This window comes from Chiloscyllium plagiosum, chromosome 22 (assembly GCF_004010195.1).
Source record: "Chiloscyllium plagiosum isolate BGI_BamShark_2017 chromosome 22, ASM401019v2, whole genome shotgun sequence".
Classification (NCBI taxonomy): Eukaryota; Metazoa; Chordata; class Chondrichthyes; order Orectolobiformes; family Hemiscylliidae; genus Chiloscyllium; species Chiloscyllium plagiosum.
The window spans coordinates 9,882,585-9,908,209 of NC_057731.1; the positions used below are offsets into that span (position 1 = coordinate 9,882,585).

Sequence of the window (25,625 nt, forward strand, 5' to 3'; positions counted from 1 at the left end):
GAATACAGCAAAGGTTATGGACTCTGATAAGATTCCAGTAATATCACTAAGACTTATGGTCCAGAATGCTACACCCTGAGCCAAGCTGTTCCAATACAGGCGTCTACCCAACTAGGTGGAAATTTGCTCAGGTATGTCCTGTAGATAAAATGCAATCTGGCCACTTCATGCCCCAAACGTCTACTCTCAATCCTCAGTAAAGTGATGGACGATATCAACAACGGTACTATCAAGCCTGCTTACGACCTGCTCATCAATAACCTGCTCATTTTGAGCTCTACTCAGCTCCTGAGCTCATTACAGCCTTGGTTCAGATATGGACAAAACAGATGAATTCCAGAGGTGAGGCAAGAGTGACATCAAGGCTGCATTTAACCAAGTGTGGCATTAAGGAGCTCGAGCAATGTGAATCTGAGGAAAGGCTCTCCACTTGTTGGACTCATTCCTGGCCTAAAGGAAGATTGTTGTAGTGGTTGGAGATCAATTATCTCAGCCACAGGACATCTCTGAAGGAATTACTCAGGGAGTGTCCTAGGCCCAACCATCTTGCTTCATCAATGACCTTCCCTCCATCATAAAGTCAGAAGTGGGGATAATTGCTGATTATTGTATAATACAGGTACTAAAGCAGTCCATGCCAAAATGCAACAAAATATGGATAACATCCAGGCTTGGGATGATAGTTGGCATATTACATGTGTGCCACACAAGCTCCAGAAATGACATGTTCCCACAAAAGTGAATCAAACCATCATCTTTTGACATTCACCATCACTGAATGCTCCATTATCAACATCCTGGGGATAAATATTGAACAGAAACTGAACTGGACTATTCAGTATAAGAGCAGGTCATAGGCTAAGAATCCTGCTGCAAGTAACTCACCCCCTGATTCCCCAAAATAAAGATAAAGAGAAGTGAATTTTAAGGTTGCATTAAAAACAAAAAAAAAAACTCAAGCTTGTCACAACTAAAAACACTAACAAAGTTATGTTGTATTCACTTTCCTATATAGACCAAAAACTAGAAAATAAGTAAGGATCTTAGAAGAATTATGGTAATGAAGACATACGCTCAGAATTTTACATAGATCATAACAAGAGGTGCTTGAAATTGCAAGAGTTAAAAAACAACTCCAAGGACAGAATCTTCACAAGGCCTGAACAACATGGGATTTGCTGAGTCATTTGAGTAAATATGGAGAAATCAGAAAAATTAGATAATTGACCTTGAGAGAAAAAGTCAGATTCTGCAATCAGGTTTTGGATAGTGAGATGAAAGTCTCTCCAGTAAATGGCAAGAGGCAATTGGATTAGGTTTAGATGCATTAGCATTTCATTAGTATCTAAAATGAAACAAGGAATTGCAGATGCTGGAGATCTGAAATAAACAACTAAACATTAAAACTCTGCAGGTCTGACAACATTTGTGGAGATGAAAACTTATTGAGTTCTTTGAGAAGGTGACCAAACAGGTGGCTGAGGTAAAAGCGGATGATATGGTGTCTATGGATTTCAGTAAAACATTTGATAAGATTCCCCAATGTAGGCTGTTGCACAAAATAAAGAGGCATGACAGTGCGTGGGGATTGATGGGAAATGTTCATCCTGGAGTTCAGTTACTCGTGATATACCGCAAAGATCTGTTTTGGGTCCACTACTGTTTATCATTTTTATAAATAACGTAGATGAGGGCAGAGGATGGGTTAGTAAATTTACGGATGACACTGAGGTCAGTGGAATTGTGGATAGTGCCGAAGGATGTTGTAGGCTACAGAGGGACAGAGATAAGCGGCAGAGCTGGGCTGAGAGGTGGCAAATCGAGTTTAATGCGGACAAGTGATTCACTTTGGAAGGAGCAACAGGAATACAGAGTACTAGGCTAATGGTTAGATACTTGGAAGTATAGATGAGCAGTGAGATCTCGGTGTCCATGTACATAGATCCCTTAAAGTTGCCACTCAGGTTGACAGGGTTGTTAAGGAGTTGAAACTTTATTGCTGGAACAGCACAGCAGGTCAGGCAGCATCCAGGGAACAGGAGATTCGACGTTTCGGGCACAGGCCCTTTTTCCCTGGATGCTGCCTGACCTGCTGTGCTGTTCCAGCAATAAAGTTTCAACTTTGATCTCCAGCATCTGCAGACCTCACTTTCTCCTCGAGGGTTGTTAAGGAGGCATATGGTATTTTAGCTTTCATTATTAGAGCAATTGGGTTTTGGAGGCACGAGGTCATGCTACAGCTGTACCAAACTCTGGTACGGTCACACTTGGAATATTGTGTAAAGTTCTGGTCACTGCATTATAGGAAGGATGTGGAAAGAGTTCAAAGGAGATTTACTCAGAAGTTGCCTGGTATAGGGGAAACTCTTGTGAGGAAAGTCCGAGGGACTTCAGGCTGTTTTCGTTAGAGAGAAGAAGGTTGAGAGGTGACTTATTTGAGACACATAAGATAGTCTGAGGGTTAGATAGGGTGGACAGTGAGAGCTTTTTTCCTCGGATGGTGATGGTTAGCACGAGGGAACATTTTTTAAATTAAGGGGTGATAGATATAGAACAGATGTCAGAGGTAGTAGGAGTATGGAATACACTGGCTGTGACAGTAGTAGATTCGCCAACTTTAAGGGCATTTAAATGGTCATTGGATAAACATTTAATGAAAATGGAATAGCGTAGGATAGAGAGGCTTCAGATTGGTTCCACAGGTCGGCGCATCCTTGAGGGCCGAAGGGCCTGCGCTGCACTGTAATGTTTTATGTTCTATGTTCTATGAAACAAAGTTAGTGTTTTAAGTTCTGTGATTCTTTTCAGAACTAGAAACAGCTAGGAAAAGGTAATATGTATACCAATGATTGAGGGAGAAGGCATGAGCAAATAGGTGCAGAGGGAGCCGAGAAAGAGAGAAAAAACAACTTGTCATGTGGGAACAAGCATCCAACTTGAGGATGAGTCCAGGATGCATCTTTGAATTCCTCACTCACTTTGCACCTACTCAACACTGAATACACCTCTGCCTTGCATTACCCTTTTGCAATTTGCCTCCGCAGCCAGAGATTAAAGTCTTACAATCCTTCTGTTTTGCCTTGCCTTTCAGTGCAGGCACAACACCAGGAATGGTTGTCAAAAGTGATCCGTCAAGGAGCTGTTAGTGAATGGTACAGCATTACATCGCTGTTACACTTGAACCATGTGCCAGCAGCACAGGTGTCAAACCAATGACATATATGTTAACCAAATGCCATGCCTCAAAGTCTAAGGGGAGATGTTACCACAAATAACAGGAAAGGATTCATCTGTGGATCATCACAAAGATGATCCAAGGTCTTATTGCCTGTCCAAGGGCATTTCCTTTCAGCATGAACTATAATTGTTCTTTGACAATGCCATTCTTGGGTATGTGAGTGGTGAGGGGGTTGGGAACATAACATATCAGAAATCATAAACATTTCCAGTCTTCCACTGTAATTGCCTGGTATGGCTTGTGTTGCGTTCAACAGAATAAGATCCCTATGTTAATGGTACATGCAGAGGCATTCATGGCCCACCTTATTAGAGTCTTCCACGTCCCACTCTTTTGAGGACTGTGTTCAACCATCATTAGTGAGTGATGTGAATGCTGACTGATCAGATTTCTAGGGATCTATTCTATTTTGGATATTCCCCACACAGAGTTTGTTGGAACTGTGGCCAATAGATCCATCACAGAAATAGTTATTATTGTTGTGGGGTAACAACGTGAAAGAAAATTGAGGAGAAAGTTGCATCAGCAAATCCAAGACCAGCAGCAACCTCCAGCAGCTGCCAAAGATCCTCCACATGAAGAGACTGTAGCTGAAGGTCCTCTCAGGTGTGGAGGTAGTACAGGGGCACCGAATCTATTACCATAGATTTCATTTTCTCCAAATGAGTGAGGTACAGTATCACCACAAACTGAGGATGTCCTAGGGCACCATCAAAGAACGATGGCAACTGTTAGAGCAGGGCAGGCAAACTGAAGGAGATGGTGCCCATCCTATCCTAGTGGTCAACAAGGTAACAGTCACACTGAACATTTACACAACTGACTGCTTTCAAGGATCCATTGGAGACCAGTGCTCGATCTCACAAATGTATCATGGCTGCTACCAAAGCAATTTGTATCCAATCACACACCCCTTCAATTCACTTCCCTGTGATGAAGTTAGTGCTACAGCAGGAGGCTTTTCATTATAGCTGACTTTGTTCAGGAGAAGGCCACTGCACACTTTATGCCACTGCACCATATTGAGAGTACCATATCATAATGCAGTTAATTTCATCAACAGAACTGGCTTCCATTCGATGAGTGTACAAGTCAACTCTGATCACTAACACTACAACGTAGCCTGTGCTGTGCACCCAAGGAGTTCTCATTATGTCTACATCATTGAGTGAGGCTGAAGATAGGTAGATTGCTGTCAATACTTTGGTCTGGTCCATTGTGGAGCACTTGATGGACCTCCTGAAGATTAGCTTCTCATACTTGGATTGGTCTGGAGGGACTCTGTAGTACAGAGACCAGCTTCTTGTGCTCCGCACAATTGGAGCAGGCAAACAGGAGATGCGATCAACTCTGAAAAGCTGGGAGAAAAGCGGCAGCCTCCCGAAGAGTGAGATGAGGTCATTGAGCAATGGAACATCATCTTCTGCAAACAGAATGCTACAGTGTTAGTCACAACTGGCCACCCAGGACTTAATTAACACAAATCCAATAGATTTGAGCTGGATGCATTGATCACTCATTGATTGTAAGCTTATTGTTGATTTACAGGCAAGTAGCCACTGTCTGTAGTTTTGCTTTTTTTACCACTTTTGTTGGAACAGAAATGCTTTCAGCCATTTGAAAGCTTAGGTTGCAAGTTTGCTCACTGAGCTGGTAAGTTTGTTCTCAGAGAACAAACCCACCAGCTCAGCAAGCAAACTTATAACCTGAACCTCAAGCTAAGCTACAAATCTTCTCAAAAATCACATTTGAAGGCTTTCTAGTATTTGATGCTCCCACAATAAACAATGAGAAGATGTTGTGCTGTTCTGGCATTAAGAACTGTGTAGTACACCCTTAGGAAAGATGAGATAAGACTAAGGACAAGCAACTTGTGTAGCTCAGTTCTCAAGACATTTTGAATGTGCAGTTGTATTTGCAATAAAGTGTCAGCCGCACTGCTTATGTGCCCTCAGACACATTTGTTCTTCATTCCCTTCCATCTATTTGCAATACAAAGGGCAAATCCTGGTAAAATTTAACCAGATACAAAGCTGGACTCTTAAAAATGTGCTGGCACAAGAAATCTAGGGTGGTCCCAAGCATGGTGACTAATCCAGCCATTGTGAGTTGACAATAGTCGTAGCAGGGTGCTATAGATGGATGGTGCATTGATAACGAGGTAAGCTGAAGAGAGTAGCATGAGGAAACACACCAGATGAACCTTTTAGTCCTTCATATAGAGAAATCCTTCATGAAACTCACTAAAATTTAGTCTAACATCTATGAATGTTTGTATTCTTGCCATTTGATCAGAACTGAAAAGCTACAGAATTCATCTGCGGAGGACAAAGTGAAGGGCAGCTGAAAGGGGTCGAGCTAGGTGTTTTTTTGTTGTTGAATGATGGACTTCACAGTGTAGTGCAAGTGAGATACAGTGGATGTGTGAAGTTGGCATTAGACTGAAGAGCATGCCATACCATGACAGCATCTCTCCTGTAGGAACAGCAGCAGCTGTGACTCAGATAAGGGACCAATAGTATTTCATTTAATTCAGTTTCAGCTGCACTTTATTTGACTACTCTATGGTGTGCAGCTGCAATTTTCACTTTTTAAATATATTTCACACAAGTGTTCTCCATCGTAATCACATTCCATTCAATTTCTCCGTCGCGCAAAAGTACATAAAGAATAAATGTAACAGGCCTAATATAAATTTTATCTGCAATTCAAATACAAAACTGTGTTGCCTGAAACTGATGATTCTGACAGTAATCACACATAATTACAGATTGCAACAGAAGTCACAGAATAAAGTACAGTGAATAATCATACAGTTTGCAACTGAAGCCAAAAAATCAGTGGTATCAGGATCAAGTAATCAATAGCATTTTACACTCATTTGTATTTTTGGCTAATGTTGTGGACTGTCACTGGTTCCCATTACCATGGATGTCAGTGTGACTGACAAAGAAGTTTCAAAGCACTAACATACTAATAATTGTGTTTTGTTCAGTTTTGTGAATATTTACTCAAAACCAAAACCTGTGATATGATCTTTTTCTCTCGCATGTGGGTGAGTTTTAAAACATTCCAGATATGAGTTAATCTTTTCATTCTATAAGGCTTCATTCTATTCTTTAGACTTGCCTCCATTTCATCTGTTGTGACAAAGCCATCTTTCATTTTAGCACTTAAAATATGTTGTCCTTATGTAGCACTTAAAAACTGTACACCACAAATTCCTCTCCATTATGGTTTTCAGGGCCCTCAACCATGTCTATTCCATTTCTCACACTTCACTCCTTCCCACTCTCCTTCCATCCAAGAACCATGTGGTTCCCTTGTTTTTAGCTTCCATCCCAGATGTTTCATATTCAACAGATCATCCTTGGCCACCACAAAACACATTTTTCTTACTGTCCTTTTCCTTTCAAACTTTCAAAACAACTAGTCCCTCTGTGACATCCTAGTTTATTCTTCAATCATCCACAACACTCCTTGTAGTACAGGGGAGGAAACATGAACACTTTTACCTTTTCCTTACTACCATCTAGGACCTCAAACAATTCATCCAGGTGAAATGACAATTTACTGACTTCTACTTCCTTGTAACAAATTCTAGTTAGAAAATGATAATATGGCTCAAATACAGCCTACTTTATAATAAGAAGACTGAACATCGATTGGTAACTGTTTTCTGCAACATCTCAACTCAGTCTGCAATGGCCACCTATCATTGTAATACATTTCCTCACCGTCTCCCACTTCATCTCATTTAAACTTCTCTTACCTTTGTTCTTCTACTACAGTCCAACATGACCTTAAGGAACAACACCTTGCAATTCAATTATACATTTTATAATCTTCCGGTCTCAACAATGAACTCAAAGATTCATAATCATTTTCCCCAGTCATTCACTTTGCAGTCATTGATTAGAATTCAACTATGTTTTATTACCATCCCCTTTTTCCTTGTTTCATTTTGTCATTTAGTCTTCTCCTGTATTCCACATGATCACAGATCCTCGCTTGTTTTTTTCAGCACTCCTTCCCTCTTTTACTGGTAGTCCAATTGCTTAAAAGGGGAGAAAGTGAGGTCTGCAGATGCTGGAGATCAGAGTCAAAAAATGTGTGCTGGAAAAACACAAGCAGCATCTGAGAAAATGGTCCTGATGAAGATGTTATGCTCGAAACATCGACTCTCCTGCTCCTCAGATGCTGCCTGACCGGCTGTGGTTTTCCAGTACCACATGTTTTGTCCCCTTGATTTAAGTTATTGACACTTACCTTTCCCAATTTTGAGAAAAAGGTCAATAATAGATATCGTTTGACCTGCTGAGTATTTCCAGAGTTTTTGTTGTGCTAACCTTTTCATTCTTACATTGAACTGCAAATCAGTTGGTGAGAACAAAAGACAGTCTGAAGGGAATTATTTCTAGCACCTGTACAATGATGCACAGTTTGACTACCTTGAAAAAAATAAGCCCAGAGATAGCCAGACATTTTACCACTCTCATTCTAACATTGGAAATAAGGAGTAACATGGTTAGTTTCCTGCAAAAGCCTTTGAGCAGTTTATCACAAAAGAAAAATGCATTAGAGTTTTCCAAAAGACCAAAAATAACTACTATAAAGGGCTGTGCACTTGTTTTCCAAATGATACCTCGTACAAATACAGCTGTAAATGGCATTTCTGATTTGTCTACACCTATATCGCTCTCTAGTTATAAGGACTAAGGTATTACATCCTCCAAAGTAATGTTACTTTATATCAGAGGTGTTAGCAATATGAAAAAGAAGTCACCAAAAACAGTGCACACTGGGCATTCAAACAGCCACATATTTAACAACATTACAGGTTATATGTATTTTCCTAATGTACAGCCCAACGTAAACGCAAGGAAGTCAAAAGTGGATAGCTTATCTTATTTCAGACCAATGTGATTTTTCATCCTAAAGCCATTCATATAAGAAGTTTAAAATAGTTAGCAAACCTGAAGGAAAGATTATTGGAAAGCTAATAGGATCAAGATAACAATATTTTTATTTCTTCTCCAGCTTCTTCATTCTAAATAATGTGGTTATTTGGAGTCCAGACTCCAGCTGGAAGTCCAGATAAAGTCAGAGAGATCAAACAAAGAAACATAGTCACAAAAGAAGTAGCCTAAGAATTGGTAATCCCAATTTTAATGACATTATTTTCAAGTTTTCCCCTTAATTTGACACACTTAAATTTGCAGATTTTAGTGTGAGCCCGCTTTCTACCACAAATAATCAGAATTTTCTACTTCAGTTGCTTATAATGGGTATAGACTCTGCACAGGGGATTTGCACGTCTTCTGCCCAAGATTTTCCAATTCTTATGTTTCAAAAATCCTTGTTATCCATCAGGGCTTTGATGTGGAAAATATCAACAAATATTGCTTCTGTGGAAGAGCTGTACATTAAATGTTGAATTATTCTCTTTTGAGAAATTTTACAATACCCTCAACAATACATTATTGTTTTTTTCACTTCCACATTAATGAATTAAACGTATTACAAATATAGGCTACTTAATTGAAAATGTAAAGCTTTCATAGCAATATTATTGGTGGAAATTATTTCTGGTAAGTAAACTTCACTTCCATTATGAGAGCATGAATGACTAATTAAGACAGGCATGTAACATCTCAGTAATTTATTTACATTAAAGTGCTCAAAGCAATTCCCTCAATTTTACCATAGTGCTTGTGCAGTAGAAAACAGGTAAGGTGAGATCAGGCATGTAGACTTACCGGCTCCGTAAGCTCAGGCAAACTGGCCTTGTATGTAAGAGGACGACAATCCCTCGTATTATTGACCAGTTCACATGGAAGGAATTTTGGGCCAAGATCATCTCCATCAAGTACATCAACTGTCAATGTTGTTGTGCTGGTCCTTCTATTATTTGGATTTGGAGCTCTATCCTGTGAGTTAAAGAAAAAAACACCAGAACATATTTCACTGAGTTAACAACACTCATTACACCAGTCTATGCTGGTTACAATACACCACATAACACTGTCAAGCACATCTCTTCAATCCAATGTTCCTTCTCCACCTACTAAAATTCTCTTTTATCGATATAGGCTTTTTTTATTTTTGATACAGCATTATTGCCGCTAATTATCAACCAGTAGAGCTGTAGCAAATGTTGAAATTGGATGATATAATCATTTATTTGTGTGAGAGTATATGCTGGTTAACTTCACCTGGCTACTGTGATTCATGTGTCTATAATTTTCTCTTTCTGATGAGTTAATTGTAATCTTTTTTTTACTTGCTTCCTACTGTGTTCTTGTCAGCTCACACAAAGAAAAATGACCAAAACTGAATCAATCAGATGCTACAATGTAAAATGAACCAAACAGAAATATATTTCTTACAGTTGTTATGACAGTTGCCACCCAACACAATCTAACACCATCTGCATTATACAATGTAATTACGAAATAGCTACTTGTGCAGTGCAAATGTTTCTTTTATCTCTCTGAGCATCTGTAAGTTATATTCTTAAATAACACTTAACTTCTAATTGAAGGCCAAAATTGACCTCCAACCTCAGTCAAAAATCTGGATAAGATCTACAATTTTCCTTGGTCTCCACATTGACCCAGAAAACTGAAAATCATTAAAAAATGTGATGGACCTCTGAATGTGATTCTAAGCAAAACATTCATTTCTGACACAGTCAGAAATGAAGATGTATCCAGTCTTCAACATGTTGCCTCTAACTCATCCAATATTTAATGGAACTTGGGAACGGGAGTAGACCATTCAGCCATCGAGCCTGTTCTGCCATTCAATAAGATTCTGGCTGATCTGCGGCCTATCTTCATCGATCTGTCTGAGGCCCATTACTCTTAATAAAAATAAATCTGCCTCAGATTTAAAACTAAGAAAAAAGATTTAACATTCCACTGCCATTTGTGGAAGAGTGTGTCAGACATCTCCCACCCTTGGTGTGCAGATGTGCATCTTAACATCTCTCCTGAATAGTCTGGCCCTACTTCTCAGATTGCTCCCTCATCCTAGAATTCCTAGCCAGTGGAAATAATTTATCTATAACTACTTTGTCATCCCCTGTTAATATCTTGGAATGCTCATCTCAATATTCAAAATTATCACATGACATTGCTGATCTTATTAATTTTAATTCTGAGAGCAAACGAAATATGTTGCAATATAGAAGAAAGAAAATTATTTTAGTTTGATTATCAAGACAATGATCTATATAACAGTAGATCCTGGAGAACACATTGGTAGACAGGCTGATCCACTCTCAGCACCTACATCTAATAGACAGCAGGAGAAATGTTTGTTGGATTTTTAATTGCACGCCTAGAGACAGCAATTACAGCATATATTTCTTTTGGACAATCCTGAGTGTGTGAAGAATTCTGCTGACAGCTGTTTGTCAGTCAGACTCTCAGTGTGGAACATTTCTGTGAACTTCACGATACGTATTATTAACATAGAGAGCTCTGTTCCTTGTATACAGAAGAACATGTACAACATTGGGCCAGATTCAAGTTAACAAAATAGGCAATGCCCATTTGCTGGTTCATTTCTCAGGACAATTCCCCAACTAATCAGAACAATCCTACATGTTTTAAAATAATGTTAAAGTAATAGCTAGTCACAACCAAATTACTAATTAAGTTAAGCAAAGCAGGATGAATCTTCCAAGCCGTCCATTGTCTTTTTGTATGAAACTTTCATGTTGAATCATGTACAAAAGAGGTTTGACTGACATTTAAAGAACCAGAAACCCAACTCTGAGAGTGACACACATCAAGGCAAACGCCTTAATGAGGTCTAAGAAAGAGAAGCTAGTATGATAGTTGTTGCGTTAGTTTTAATTTTCCAAAATGTGTTAGGTTCAGAGAAGATTCCTTTATAATTGAAATAGTTATTGCAACTCCTTTACTCAAAAAGGGAGAAAGCAGAAAGCAAGAAACTGCAAACTAATTATCATCTAATTATCAGTTTATCATCTGTCAAAGGAAAAGTGTTAGAAACTATTCTTAGAATCAGGATAACTGGGCACTCAGATAAATTCCGGTAATCTGGCATCGCCAACCTGGTTTTGTCAGAGTTAAATCAACTAATTTGTTAGAGTTCTTTGAAGAAGTAACTTGAACTGAGGATAAAAGAGAACCAGTGGATGCATTGTACTTAGATTTTCAGAAGACACTTGATAAGGTGTCACATCAATGTTATTGTTTTGGGGAAACATATTGGTACGGATAGGAGATTGGCTGGTTAACAGGAAGCAGAATGTATCAGGTTGGCAGGATGTCATCAGTTGTCATCAGGGTCAGTGCTGGGGCCCCAACTCTTTACAATTTTGACAAGAGACTTGAATAAAGGAATCAAAGGTATGGTAGCTGAATTTACCAATGGCACAAAGATAGGCAGGAAAGTGAGTTGTAAAGAGGACATATGAAGCAAACAAAAGAATAGAGACAGGTTAAATGAATGATGAAGGCCTTGTAAAGGGAGTATAATGTAGGAAAGGGTGAAATTCTCAATTATGGCAGAAAGGAAAAATGTGTATTACTTAAATGTTGAGAGCTAGCAGAGACTTGATTTGAGAGTGATCTGAGTATCCTATTGCATGGAGCACATTTTGTTAGTGCGCACGTAGAATCAGGGAAGCTAACCTTATGTTTAATTGTGAGGGGATTGACTGTCACTGTAGAGAGGTCATGCTTCAGTTACACAGGACATTGTTGAGACTGTATCTGCAGCAGTGTGCATAGTATTGGTCACCAAGCATACAGAAGGATGTTAACACATTGAAAGCACTTTAGACAAGGTTTACTTGATGACTGCCCAGAATGAGTGGATTGCTTTATGAGGAAAGGCTAGACAGACTGGCCTTGTCTCGTCTGGAGTTTAGAATAGTCAGAGCCGACTTAATTGAAACACAAAATCCTGAGGGGATACGATCGGGTGGAGGTAGAAAGGATGTTTCCTCTTTTGGAAGCATCTAGAATTAGAAGTCATTATTTAAAAGTAAGAGTCATCTATTTATGACAGAGATAAGGAAATAAATATTCTCTCAGAAGATTGAAAGTCTTTGAATTCCCTTCCTCAAAAGACAGGGGATGCAGAATCTTTAAATACTTTTAAGGCAGAGATAAATAGATCCTTGATTATCAATGGCATGAAAGATTATCTGGGATGTGCAGGAATGTAAAGTTGAGGTTGAAAATAGATTATCCATGATATTATTGAATAAACTCAAAGGAACAAGAGGCCTACTCTTATCTCGTGCTCATATGTTTGTATCACAGCAAAAGCCAAGAAATAGATACATTAGTTGTAATAAATCAAGAAGGTATTCTCTTCTCAAAGTGAGTAACTGAAAGAAACAATTATGTTTTTTCACAATATAGCTTGGTCTGTCCAGTCCAGGGAGCTCCTTTAGCAGTGAGGCTGAGCTGACATGAAACAATGTCTGTCATGATGAATACAGTCTGCTACCTCACCAAGAACATAACTTAGAAACCAGCCTTCGTGTATCCATAGTTAGGGCTGATAAGAAGAAGCCTCATGACCAGCATACTTAAACAAACTGTCAAAAAGATGGTAAAAGCTATTTACACCAGAGCTTTGGAATCTGTAGCTAGGTGTCTTTGCATCTAAAATGGCGCCATGAGTGGCATCCTGTAAACTTTCCACTGTACTCATTTGAGTATAGGTGACAATAAAGTTAATTCAATTCAAACCTTCTCTTTCATTAGATATAATTACATGATTATGGGTGGGCATAGTAGCTCAGTGGTTTGCACTGCTGACTCACACTGCCAGGGACTAGATCTTGATTCCACCCTGGGATGACTGTCTGTGCAGAGTTTTCACATTCTCCCCATGTTTGCATCCGATTTCCTCCTACAGTCCAAAGATGTGCATGTTAGGTGGATTGGCCATGCTAAATTGCCAATAGTGTCTTGGGATGTGTAGCTTAGGTAGATCAGCCATGCAAAATGCAGGGTTACAGGGGTGTGGTAGATCTGGGCCCGATGCTCTACAAAGGGTTGATGTGGACTCAATGGTCTGCTTCACACAGTAGGGATTCTATTCCATTCAGTCATTTCATGCAGCAAGATAACAGAGTTGGAGATACAGGAGTTGGGAACCTCCAATAAATGGAGAATTAAATGATTAATTTACATTAAAAATAATTGACATGGGGTTTACCAGCTACTTAAAAATATATAAAAAGGACAGTTGTGAGTAGGAGTTTTAGACATACAAGGGAGGGTTCTTGAGGTGGATCCATTCGAGTCACTGCTTAACATTTCAGCCAACTTAAGAGGAAGACTTCATGGTCACAGAGTCTGAATGATCGAATTGTTCAGCCTCATAATTAGTTCATCCAATCTGTAATCAGTAAACCTTCCAACCTATATTTACTCTGCCTACTCTGTTCATGTGACATTTAAAACTGACACTCTTTAGTAAAAAAACTGCCTTAAACTATCAGCAACATCTCAAACTCTCTGCTTGTTCTGTGATCTTTGTACTACAAAGACAAGATTTGATCAAAGAGGGACAATCTGAAAAGAGAGAACTACTAAGAATGTTGGTTAACATGGCCATCAGGACAGAAAATTAGGTGATTAGTAGAGCTAATATGGTCAAGGAAACAGAGCAGAGTTTGGGGAATACTGAGATAGGGACAGAAACAGTTCAGAGAAGCACATCGAGAGATAAAAGGAACAAGAGAAAAATGAACTCGAGTTTAGGTTTAGGGAAAGGGATGGCTCAGAGAAAGATTGAAATAAAAACAGAAAGTGCTGCAGGAACTCTGCAAGTCTGGCAGCATCTATGGTGAAGGACACAATACACTCATATTGGGTCCAATATGAATCTTCTTCAGGACACTGTTTATTTCCGGTTTACAACATCTGCAATTTACTTTAAAAAGAGGGAGATAGATCTAGCTGACTAGGGAAGTGAAAGAGCTAGTTAAAGCAAGTGACCGGATGTTCTCAATCTTTGTGACAAAGATTTTCATGAGCATTTCATGCTTCAGAAGGTCAGGAACACACCAATAATATTATGGAGAGTTATTATCTGTAAACATACCATTATTATCATTCCTATTTTGAAGCTGTGACTGTTTATAATTCAATGATGTCTTAAGGTAATAACAATGTCAAAACTTAGATGAATTATGTACTTGAAACTCAATGTTATTTTCAGGAGACTTTTTAATAGAAATGAAAAATAAAATACTGACACAAAAATTTATGCTGTTCTAAAAAGTATATTTGAAATTTGTAGTCATGTCAACTGTATACATGAATTTTATTTCAAAGCACAATCATTCTCAAATAAATGTGTCAGTTAAAATTGTTCCAGAAAAAAAATGTTTGTACTTTAAGAACTCCATTCACTGCTGTACTTATTTTCTGCCATCAGGAATTGCTTTATTTGGCATTACTTTTTAGTTACTTACAAAAGCATATTTTGTCAAAAGTGAATGTCTCTGAAACTATTAAGCAACAATTTAACATCAATTGTTGTTGTCGGACCAACTACACTTAAAAGTAATCTCACATGTCAGAATATCCCAATTTACTAAATAGCATGTAGTTGTTAAGGTGAATATATGCTGAATAATTGAAATTCTTCAAATAAATACTTACGTTGGCTTGAACAATGACATAGTAACGTGTTTTTTCTTCATAATTTAACCTTCTCCTTAAAACTACAGCTCCTGACAAGGTGAGCGGGATGTCAAATGTCTGACTGGATTCCTATGAACAAAAATGGTTCAACATTTTTAGTTTTCCTGGTTAAATATAATTCAGGGAACTAACAAAAGATTAGTTCAATGTAATTGGTAGAAAGAATAAAAGAGAAGCATATTATCTAAATGGTGAGAGATTGCAGAGCTCTAAAATACAGAGGGAATTGGGTGTTCTACTGCCTGAACTGCAAAAGCCTTGATTGCAGGTACAGGAAAGCTAATAGAATGTTATCATTTATTGTTAAAAATTGCACAACACCAGGTTATAGTCCAACAGGTTTATTTGCAAGTACAAGCTTTCAGAGCACTCGTCCTTCATCAGGTAGTTGATGGGGCAGGATCACAGGACACAGAATTTATAGTAAAAGGTCAAAATGTCATGGAACTGATACAATGTATTGAACAAACCTAGATTGCCATTAAGTCTTTAATCACTTAGAATGGGGATTCAGGTTTCAATTGATTAATATGTAAAGCCACAAAACTTCTTTCAAGTCATAGTCCAGAGGCAACTTAAAGTTTTATCAGTGTAAGAAAAAAGTGACATCTCAGTTTAGACAATACATTAAAGGTGCGAGGTTAGAGACTGTCTGTATCACAACCTTGAGTCACACTGGTTCTATTTTCAAAGTAGGAATTTATAAAAGACCACATGGAATGTGGTATGGTGGCTCAGTGGTTAGCACTGCTGCTTTACAGTGCCAGGGACCGGGGTTCAATTCCAGGCTTCAGCGACTGTCTGTGTGGAGTTTGCACATTCTTCCTGTGTCTGGGTGCTCTGGTTTCCTCCCACAATCCAAAGATGCACAGGTTAGGTCAATTGACCATTGTAAATTGCCCATAGCAATCAGGGATGTGTAGAGTAGTGTAATAGGTCTGGGAGGGTCAGAGTGGACTTGTTGGACCAAATGGCCTGTTTCCACACTGTAGGAAGTTAATGAAGATAACTGACTGCTGACAGATTGTATACTTTTTGAACAAAATAGAATGAATCTGCAAATGCAAATTCACCCCATGGACCTATATGTGTGTGTGTGTGTGTGTGGTGCATGTGTGTGTGTATGTATGTGTTCAACCAGGATCTTGGGTTCATGTCACACTCCAGGTGACCCCACTACACTATACATGCTCACACATACACACACACTCTTACACATGATCATACTCACACAGAGCCTCTCTCATACACGTACTCTCTCTCTCTCTCTCTTTCACATACACATACACACACTCTCATGTGCCACCCTCTCACAGGCACACACACACAAAACATGCATGCACACACACATATAAGTCTACTGGGTTAATTTGCATTTGCAGGTACAAATTTATTCAAAAGCACAGGCAGTCAGCCATGTGACATTTTAAGAACAAAGTAAATATATTCGGAAGCAGTTCAGAGTAGACATACCAGACTAAAATGTTATGAAGAAAGTTTGAGTTTAGAAGAGTAAAAGATGATTATTGAAACAAAAGATCCTGAAAGGGCTTGAGAAAGTAGAAGTGGAGGATCAAGAAATAGGTGTCATTGTTTAAAAATAAAGAGTGGCCTATTTAAAACCAAAATGAGGCACTTTTTTTCTCACAGAGGGTTGTGAGAGTTGGAGAGTATTTTCCTGAACAGGTGATCGAAGCAGAGTTCTTGAATTTTTTTTAAGGCAGAGGATAGACATATTCTTGGTAAGCACGGGGAAGATAAATTGTTGGGATACGTGCAAATGAGGATTTAAGGTTATAATAAAATCTGCCATTGTCTCTTTGAATGGCAGTTAGCCCAAGAGGCTAAATGCTTTCCTTCTGCTCCTTGTTCATGTGTCTATATTTTACTTGAACCTTTTGCAAAATATAATTCTATCTCTTCATAGCATAGGAAAACAGAAGTATTTTTTCTATTATCATTCAATTATACATTAGGTAACTGTAAATACAACATGCTATCAACATAGTATCAAGAGTAACTTTTTCATAAACTATTGCATAGATTAACTGCCTGGTCAGCAACCTCCCAAATGGAATACAGACATTTACTACAATTAACTAATTTAAAATATTGCTTAAAACATCAAGTTATATTTAAGATCAAGATACTGAACATGTTACATCATAATGATTGAGTTAGATTACTTACAGTGTGGAAACAGGCCCTTTGGCCCAACCCACCCATACCCATTTCATACATTTACCCCTTCACCTAACACTACGGGCAATTTAGCTCTTTACTTAATTTGGGATGAACTGCAGCCAGATTTAAAATTATATTAAAAATTGTGCATCTTTATTAGTGATTAAAATGAATGGAAGCAACAAAATTCCAAAAGCAGGAATTGCTTTATTTGGCATAAACAACTGCCATATTTTATTCTGTTATGCTGGTTCTTTGGTAAGAATATCATTCACTGGGTTAATAAAAGAAAGAACTGCAAATTCTGGAGACCTGAAACACACAAACAGAAAATGCTGGAGACATTCAGCAAGTCTGGCAGCATCTGTCGAGAGAATGCACAGTTAATGTTTCAAGAGTCTGTAAAAGGGTCACTGGACTCAAAATATTAACTCTGTTTTATTCTACAAATGCTGCCAGACCTGTTGAGTTGCTCGATCAATTTCTGTTGTTGTCTGTATCATTTATTGGGGTTGCATTGAAAGGAAAATCATACTATCATAAGATTTAAAAACAAAAACTGAAGGGCTGATGAAAAGCTTTTGAAGGTAAACACTGGGATTTTCTTGGGCTTTCACATGGGTGTCTACTGTAATTTCAAATCAGATCAACAGACACCATTTTTATGCTTTCTCGCTGTGTTCATTGCTATGTTATTGCAGGCAAACTGGGAAAGTCCCGAGATGAAGGTCATCAAATGCGGGTGTTTTTTTTTGGATCTCTGCTTCAGATTCTCTTGGTAGCTAGGAACTATTTTGGAATATGATCCTTGCAGACTTCACTGAACCTTATGGCAAAAAAAGAGTGACCATTTCATACATCATGCCTATACCACTTCTTTGAATAACTTATCCAATTAGTGTGTGTTCTCCATTCATTTCTCAAAGGCCTGCAATGTTTCACTTTTCAAAGATACATCAAATTCACTTTGAAAAGTGACTACTGAATCTGTTTCTACCAAGTTATCAAATATCTAAGATTATAAGAATTTTCTGGGTTAACAGAAGGTCTCTTCTTTTCTGTTTTGGCTCTTTTGCCAATTGTTATAAATCTCCATTGGCCCTCCTACCAGTGGAAATCATTTTTCTCCATCTACTTCATTAAAACTACTCATAACTTTAAATGCCTTTATCAAATTCTCCCTCAACGTTTTAGTAGGCTGGGGAGAACAACCCCAGTCCCTCCTCTTTTCACACAATTGAAGTCAGCAACCTCCGACACACTGCAGCAACTCACCAGCGCTTCGCTAGCAGCACCTTCGAAACCTGTGAGCTCTCTTTGTGGAGGAACAAGTGTGGCAGATGTATGGCAACACCACCCCTGCAGGTTTCCCTCAAAAGGCAAGAGGAGACTGTCCTGATAAGGAATTATATTGCTATTCCTTCACCGTCACTGGGTCGAAAACTTGCCTCAGCACTACCATCTCTAGAGCAATTTAGATTGGGCAATAAATGTCTGATATTTTGATGTTGACATACTATGAACATGTAAAAATAAGCCTCCTGCATATTTTCTCTGATTTCTATTCTTCCTATAGTCTTAGAACATAGAACATAGAAGAATACAGCGCAGTACAGGCCCTTCGGCCCTCAATGTTGCGCCGATCCAAGCCCACCTAACCTACACTAGCCCACTATCCTCCATATGCCTATCCAATGCCCGCTTAAATGCCCATAATGAGGGAGAGTCCACCACTGCTACTGGCAGGGCATTCCATGAACTCACGACTCGCTGAGTAAAGAACCTACCCCTAACATCTGTCCTATATCTACCCACCCTTAATTTAAAGCTATGCCCCCTTGCCTGGAACTAGACACCAATACATCAGCTGATGCCTAAGCTTTGATTTATAAAGGTTTACAGTTATTGTAGAATTGTATCTGTGATTGTAACCTTCATAATTGGCCTGCATTTCTTCTCGTCTTTTTTTTCCAGAGTGTATGACCAAAAGCATTAACCATTTTACACAGCCATGTGTGAATTGCAACTCAATTGGGTCAACCTCTGTGTGTCATGGATTCAAACTCTAAAGTAGTCTCTTTACAGTATACCTTAAAGGGAGCATTGTCACTGACCCCACCAGAATATGTGGGAGCAGCAAGAAAGCCTATTCAATTGCTTGGTGCCAATGTGACCCTGTGGCAGTAGGACAGCACCCAGTGATCTGAGCTACCCTTGCCATGGAAAGCCCTAGATTGTGGATATTTGAGGTTGGTGGTAGAAATGTTAGTGAACATCTCTGTTGGAAAAGCCAATATCCTGTTTTGTTTATCCTGACCTCTGCCTCAAACTGTGGAACATGGATCTGCCCTGGACCCATCTCACCCACCTGATGCATAGGAGGCCATTATGACTCAAGTCAATCAGTAGATTAAAATGTACACAGGTTTCTGTAAAGCTGAGGAAACAGCAACTTGTCATGTGAGAAGACCCTGCCCTCAAATCTGCCTCATCTGCATTAACGTCTTAATTGATGGGTATAGATTCTGCCTTTTTAAAAACTCACTGGAAACTCTAATTTGTGTCCAGAATGCATGGAAATTTGTCCCCAGTGTGATGTTGCTCAACTTATGATCAGATATCTAACTTCAGCTGCTGCTGTTATTTGTGGAGAAAAGAAATACAATGCAATTTGACACCTACAGGATCATTTGGATTATATTGAATAACATATTCAATCTGCCCATTAGGACCGTCATCTATGTCAGTTGCTCCATTTCTTCCTGAGAAGCCAGTAAAGATCGTCGTCCCAACTGGCGTTAACTAGAAATAAAGGAAAGGAACAAAAAACATTGCAACATTAACATTCACATTCACATGAAATGTATTGTGTAAAACACTTTCTGATAAAACAAAATATGAACAGAGAACATTGTGAGGCAAGAACACTCTCACCAGATTCTTTTTCTGTTTTGCAGATAAATAATTCAGTCAAGTGATATTTATGGTACCCAGTCCACCATGGCTTTAAGTCACTTAACTTACACAATCTTCCATTTTTCATCTGTTTAGTTTTGCAATCAGGCTGTAGCATTCTCTTCCTGGGAATTCTGGAAACCACAAAGGAGAAAGTGCTTTCTACTGCCAACACCTTTGTGCCTCTGATACTTAAGTACAGCTGCACGCTGCTTCAAATCTCAAATCTCGATGATCAAGACATGGCAGAGAGAGAAGGTAGATTCACTTTCGACTTTGTAGATAGGTACCTGGAGATTTTGGTAGATGGCTATCCAATTTCCAAACAATCATTACAGGAGACTACATACCAGACTCAACCAGCCTGATCATGAATTATACACTTTTCCAGTGCTGTTTTCCAGGTAAACAGGAACACCCAGTAGTGTAGAGTTAAAGTCAATCATCTCTGTGGTCTACAAGCCTAAGTGCTACCATCCTCTCTCTACTACCTCTCCCTCACAGGTCCAGCACTCACTCTAACTTTGTCACTGGACTTCTATCTCACGAAGGCTCATGGGCTACAACTCTCACTATTACATGCATCATATCCATGCAACGCCTCTCTCACAATTCCTGATCAGGCCTACATGTGACTCCACACCCACAGCAACATGGTTGACTCTTCGCAACTAGGTATGGACAACAGTAACTTCCACAACCCATGAAAAATTGTATTTCATTTCCCCAAACTCCTAGACTTCCTGCATTGAGTGCTTCCTGCTCACTCACTCACTGGGATCACCTCACCACCTATCTGGACATGTGTCAATAAGTCACTCTTTCTGACATTTCCATATGTTTAAACTCTCCTTCTGTCTCAATGCAGGAAATATTGCTCAATATTTGAGAGGTCTGTGTGGCCCAAGGAGTGTGGTGGGTTGGGGTGTTGGGATGTTGCAGGGAGTATAAGGGTGGACATCAGGATCTCCACTCCTAGCAAGGATAATGTAGTCAATCCAGCAAGAAAAGAGCATGGCCATGTAAATGGTGACAGGAAGACCTTAATGGGTAACCAAATCAAAAGGTTTCACTGTGTTTTGTTGTTCATTCTTTACCACCAGAATTAACTAATTCTTAATGTGCACAAGTTTTTATGTATTTTCTACAAATAATTCCATATCATCTCTTTTGCAGCATTAGTGGCATCCAGCAAACTTTCACCAGGGAGAGGCCCATATTTTTGTCCCTCAGCTCCACCTGCGAGGAGGAAACTAGTGAAACCTCAGAGGATGGGCTGAAAGCCTTCACCTGCACCCTCCACCAATTTAGACTTGTCGCTCAGTGGTTATTCTTTATAGATTACACATGGGAGTACAACCTTAGAAGCACATTACTGGCTCCTTCACAGCTGGTTGAAGAAGAAACGCCTGAGGTCATTGGCACTCAACTGCACCAGTCCGGCTGAGGGAAAGTAGTGAATACCTGCCCGTAGCCTGATTTTTTTTAAACAGCAGTCACATGCACGGGGCATCAGGGATATTTGTCAGAGGTAATTTGTAAATTGGATCAAAGGATAGAGAAGTCCACCAAATTTATCAGTATTGTGTTTATTGTGGCAAGTGTGTGACTGGCTGCCTCTGTAAACAGCCATGGAGATCCGGGTCCAACACTCTCAGTGTCCACCAAAAATACACACAAACCTTCACTCCATCCTTTTAACCACTGGTGCTCAGCAGCAATGGCAAGGAGAAAGGGGGAACAAACTATCTCAAATTTACTCTGAGAGTCCTTTCCTCTCAAAGGGATCTCATGGTGCCAACAGGTACTCACAGAGGCATGAGTGACACACAGGCTACTTCAAGCTTCTTCTCAGAGCACTCCAGAAGTTCCCGTCCCTTGCTTGTGATCCCAAAGCCTGCAGCAGTATAATCTGAGAAGCTGAACCCGTATCTGGGAACAGTACCAATTTCTTCAATTTATTTTCATAACTGAAGTTTCTCATCCCTGGACCTATTCTTGTAAATCATTTCTATATTCTCTCCAATGTATTCACCTCCCTCCATAACTGCCACCTATAACTGTACACAATACTCCAGGTAAGGTCTATCAAATGTTCTATACAAGTTTCTTTCTTTTGTATTCTATGCCCGTATTAATAAAGTTGAGGATACTGCATGCTTTTCTTCTTTCTTCATCTGTTCTGCACCTTCAGTAACCCTGTGCACCCAGGTTCCTCTGCTCCTATACCCCCTTGAGAGATACGCCTTCTTTTTATCTTGTCTTTCAATGTTCTTCCTACCACAATATATCACCTTGCACTTTTCTGCATTGAAGCTCATCTGCCACTATTCACTCAATCCATCCATTTGTAGAATTTCAATAAGACACACACTGTCCGCTTCACAGTACAAATCTTCTCAATTTCATGTCATCTGAAAGCTTTGAAATTCTTTCTATACACCAAAATCTAAATCATTAATATAATAGAATAGGGCAAGGTACTGATACTGACCCCTTGTGAAGTCCATTACAAACCTTTCTCTGGCCCAAAAAATATCCATTGATCATTAATCTATATTTCCTATTACTCAGACAATCCACATTGCTACTGACCTTTATATTCCACAACCTGTAACTTTCCTCACAAATCTGTTGTGCGGCACTGTATCAAGTGCCTTTTAAAACTCACGTATGCATCAACAGTATTACCCTACCTCTTGAAAAACCTACACCAAGCGAGTTAACTAGGAGAACACAGTTGTCTTTCCTGGGTTTCTCTACATTCGGTACACCTTCCACATTGTGGCTTTATGTGAAGTGTGAACAGTGTTGTATCTTTGTTTTCCGTCAGTCTGAGATTGGCATTAGCCAGGAAGAGATATGCTTCCTCTCTCAGCAGCTACTCCTATATGGCACAAGGACCTTAGAAAAAGGCAGGAACCTGAGAGATCTCTATTATCTAGGATTCATGGCAGATCCCAGGATATCTGATGCAGACCATTAGAATGTGGCATTGAAGGTGATACATAATTTTGACATTGAATTGATGCAGTTTTGTTAGTAAACACTGCAGCTTGGTAAGAGGGAACTCTCAAAGTAATGTGGGTACAGTCTATATTGCCCTGCACTTGGTAGACAATGGTGCATATTGTCACTGTCCAAGCTGCTTGACAATCCTAGTCATGGAGGAATGATAGAAAACGTTGTGCTCTAAAGAAAACAGTACTAGTAACATTCTGGATGCATAGATAAGTCAAAAATCGGAAGATGATATACAGGTCCACAGTTTCTCCTTGAAACAAGCCACTGGCATAAACAATCAGCTCTGACCTTGCTGGACCCTCAGAAGGGATGGTCACCCAGTTCTTCTGAGTGCAAGACCTCCTCGAGCAGATGACGGTTCAAAATGATAGGGAGTAACATTTCTAATTGATTTCTGCATTATCTTGAAGGAAATGACAGTGTTGCCCACAGATAGAAGGTCTTACCCTTCTCCACAGTCTCCTTGGTGGATCTTCCCCTGCAACTTCTCCCTCTGAAGGTAGTGTGAAAGCTGTTGGAGACTGTTACCTTTGCTTGTGAAGTTGTAATTGGTCTGGCCGACATGTGACTCCAGAATCTCAGCAATGCGGTTGACTCTTAATTATCCTCTGGGCATTTAGGGATAAACAATAAATGCTGGTTGAGCCAATGATGCCCCCATCCCATGACTGAATTAAGAAAGAACTGCTGTTTTATTCTGTTTTGTCTTTGGAGCAGCATTAAGTTGACAGTACTTTAGCAATGGTGTTCACCATTTGAGGTCAGTGAGAATATGAGAAAGACAGTCAATTACTGAAGGAATTGATGAGCTCTCTCATCCATCGCAAAGAAGCCTCATGCTATGCCCTTACATGGTGCAGCATGGAAGCTTCGCAAGGTGGTCACAGTCAGGTCTCCAGAAGGAGATCTGAGGTACATGATCTTATCTTAATCTACATTGCTCAAGGAAAGTTTTTGTGCTACATTTGAAGTGGAATTTTGCCATTTAGTCATCATGAAGTTCCCTCTCACCAGTTGGCATCATGATACCTTCATGGTAAAAGACTTGCTTCCACAAAACAGACACTGTCATTGCATATACACATTCCAATGTGTGCATCTGGCAGCTGGGAAGGATTGGTCTCTAGTGTTTGTTATTTAATGGGGCTGTGAAATGAAAATTTCTTGTCCTCATTACAGTTGCTTAGCAGACATGACAATGAGTCAATTGATGCACATAATGCAACGGATTTGATTGATTGAGGCCATCATTTCAAACTGCTGCTTTGGACAATGCAAATGCCTCCTATGAAATGCAAAATGAAGCCATGTCACTGGCATTACCAAATCAGTAATTACTGCAACTACTACTAGCAGGACCTCAAATTCCAAAAGTTTTACTCCATTCCTGAAGGACAACATTACTACACACACCCTGCTTGTGTTGGTGGCCATTTTGTGTAGATATTGCTCAGTTTGCTTTCAATCCAACATGGCTAGGTTTAAATCTTTCCAGTGAATGACTTTCAGGCTTTGCTTGTGATGAATAAAGTCTACGAGCCCCGGACCCTAACCCTTCATGTTCCCATAGACATCATGATCTTTCAGCCTACCTCCTTTCTGTTGAGCTCCTTTATGCAATTATTACTCTTATTACCTTACCTCAGAGGCAAGAGCTTTGAAAATTCCCATGCCTTTGGTGATCCTAAGCCTCACTCTCATCACATAGAGGTCAGAGTTACCATAACCTGTTTTAATCTCTTCCTCCCCTGCCCCCTCCATTTAAATTGAGGTCCCAGCCTACTTGCCCACTTTCACTGCTACCATTCTTTCAGTGAACCAGTAAAATGAAGCCGATCCCCAAATTTGAGTTGTCTACTTTCCTTAGGATGCAATGCATTGTTTCCTGAACATTACTGACCAAACCCCTGTGACTGACCATAGACTATATTTTGGACTGACCTGGCAGGACAGTTTTGACCGACCACCCAAACTTCTTGTGTCCAAGTCCTAAACTACTAAAACAAACACCCCAACACAGACAAAAGAAGTTGCATCAAGACACTGTTCAAAAGGGACACAGCACATTGCAGTACACCAGAACTGCAAAAAGTGTTAGAAGAACACCTATATAATGTATTTGCCAAAAACAGATACCCCTGCAATTTCATCAACAGATGCCTAAGGGAAAGACAACGGAATGAAGACATGCCGCAACCCAAAGGACTAGCCACACTACCATACATCGAAAACATTTCTGAACTGACAGCCAGACTACTGCGACCACTAGAACACATAACAGCACACACACCAACAGCCACACTCAGACAACAACTCACCAGAACAAAGGACCAATGTAGTGTACAAAATCCCATGCAAGGACTGCACAAAACACTACATAGGACAAACAGGAAGACAGCTAACGATCCGCATCCATGAACACCAACTAGCCACGAAATGACATGACCAGCTATCCTTAGTAGCCACACACTCAGATGACAAGCAACATGAGTTCGACTGGGACAACACTACTATTA

At 39.5% G+C, this 25,625-nt stretch overlaps 1 protein-coding gene across 2 annotated transcripts in view; it reads right to left on the bottom strand.

Annotated features, from left to right (window-relative positions):
- The window catches only part of pcdh15b (protocadherin-related 15b), a 1,523,107-nt gene that overhangs the window by 455,525 nt on the left and 1,041,957 nt on the right, over positions 1 to 25,625 (bottom strand). For both annotated transcript variants that reach the window (XM_043712368.1, XM_043712367.1), the window contains 3 exons: positions 19,813 to 19,932; positions 14,905 to 15,015; positions 8,998 to 9,168 (listed from right to left, as the gene is read on the bottom strand). In XM_043712368.1, coding sequence (XP_043568303.1) covers positions 8,998 to 9,168; positions 14,905 to 15,015; positions 19,813 to 19,932 — 402 coding nt within the window. The remainder of the gene's footprint in view (positions 1 to 8,997; positions 9,169 to 14,904; positions 15,016 to 19,812; positions 19,933 to 25,625) is intronic.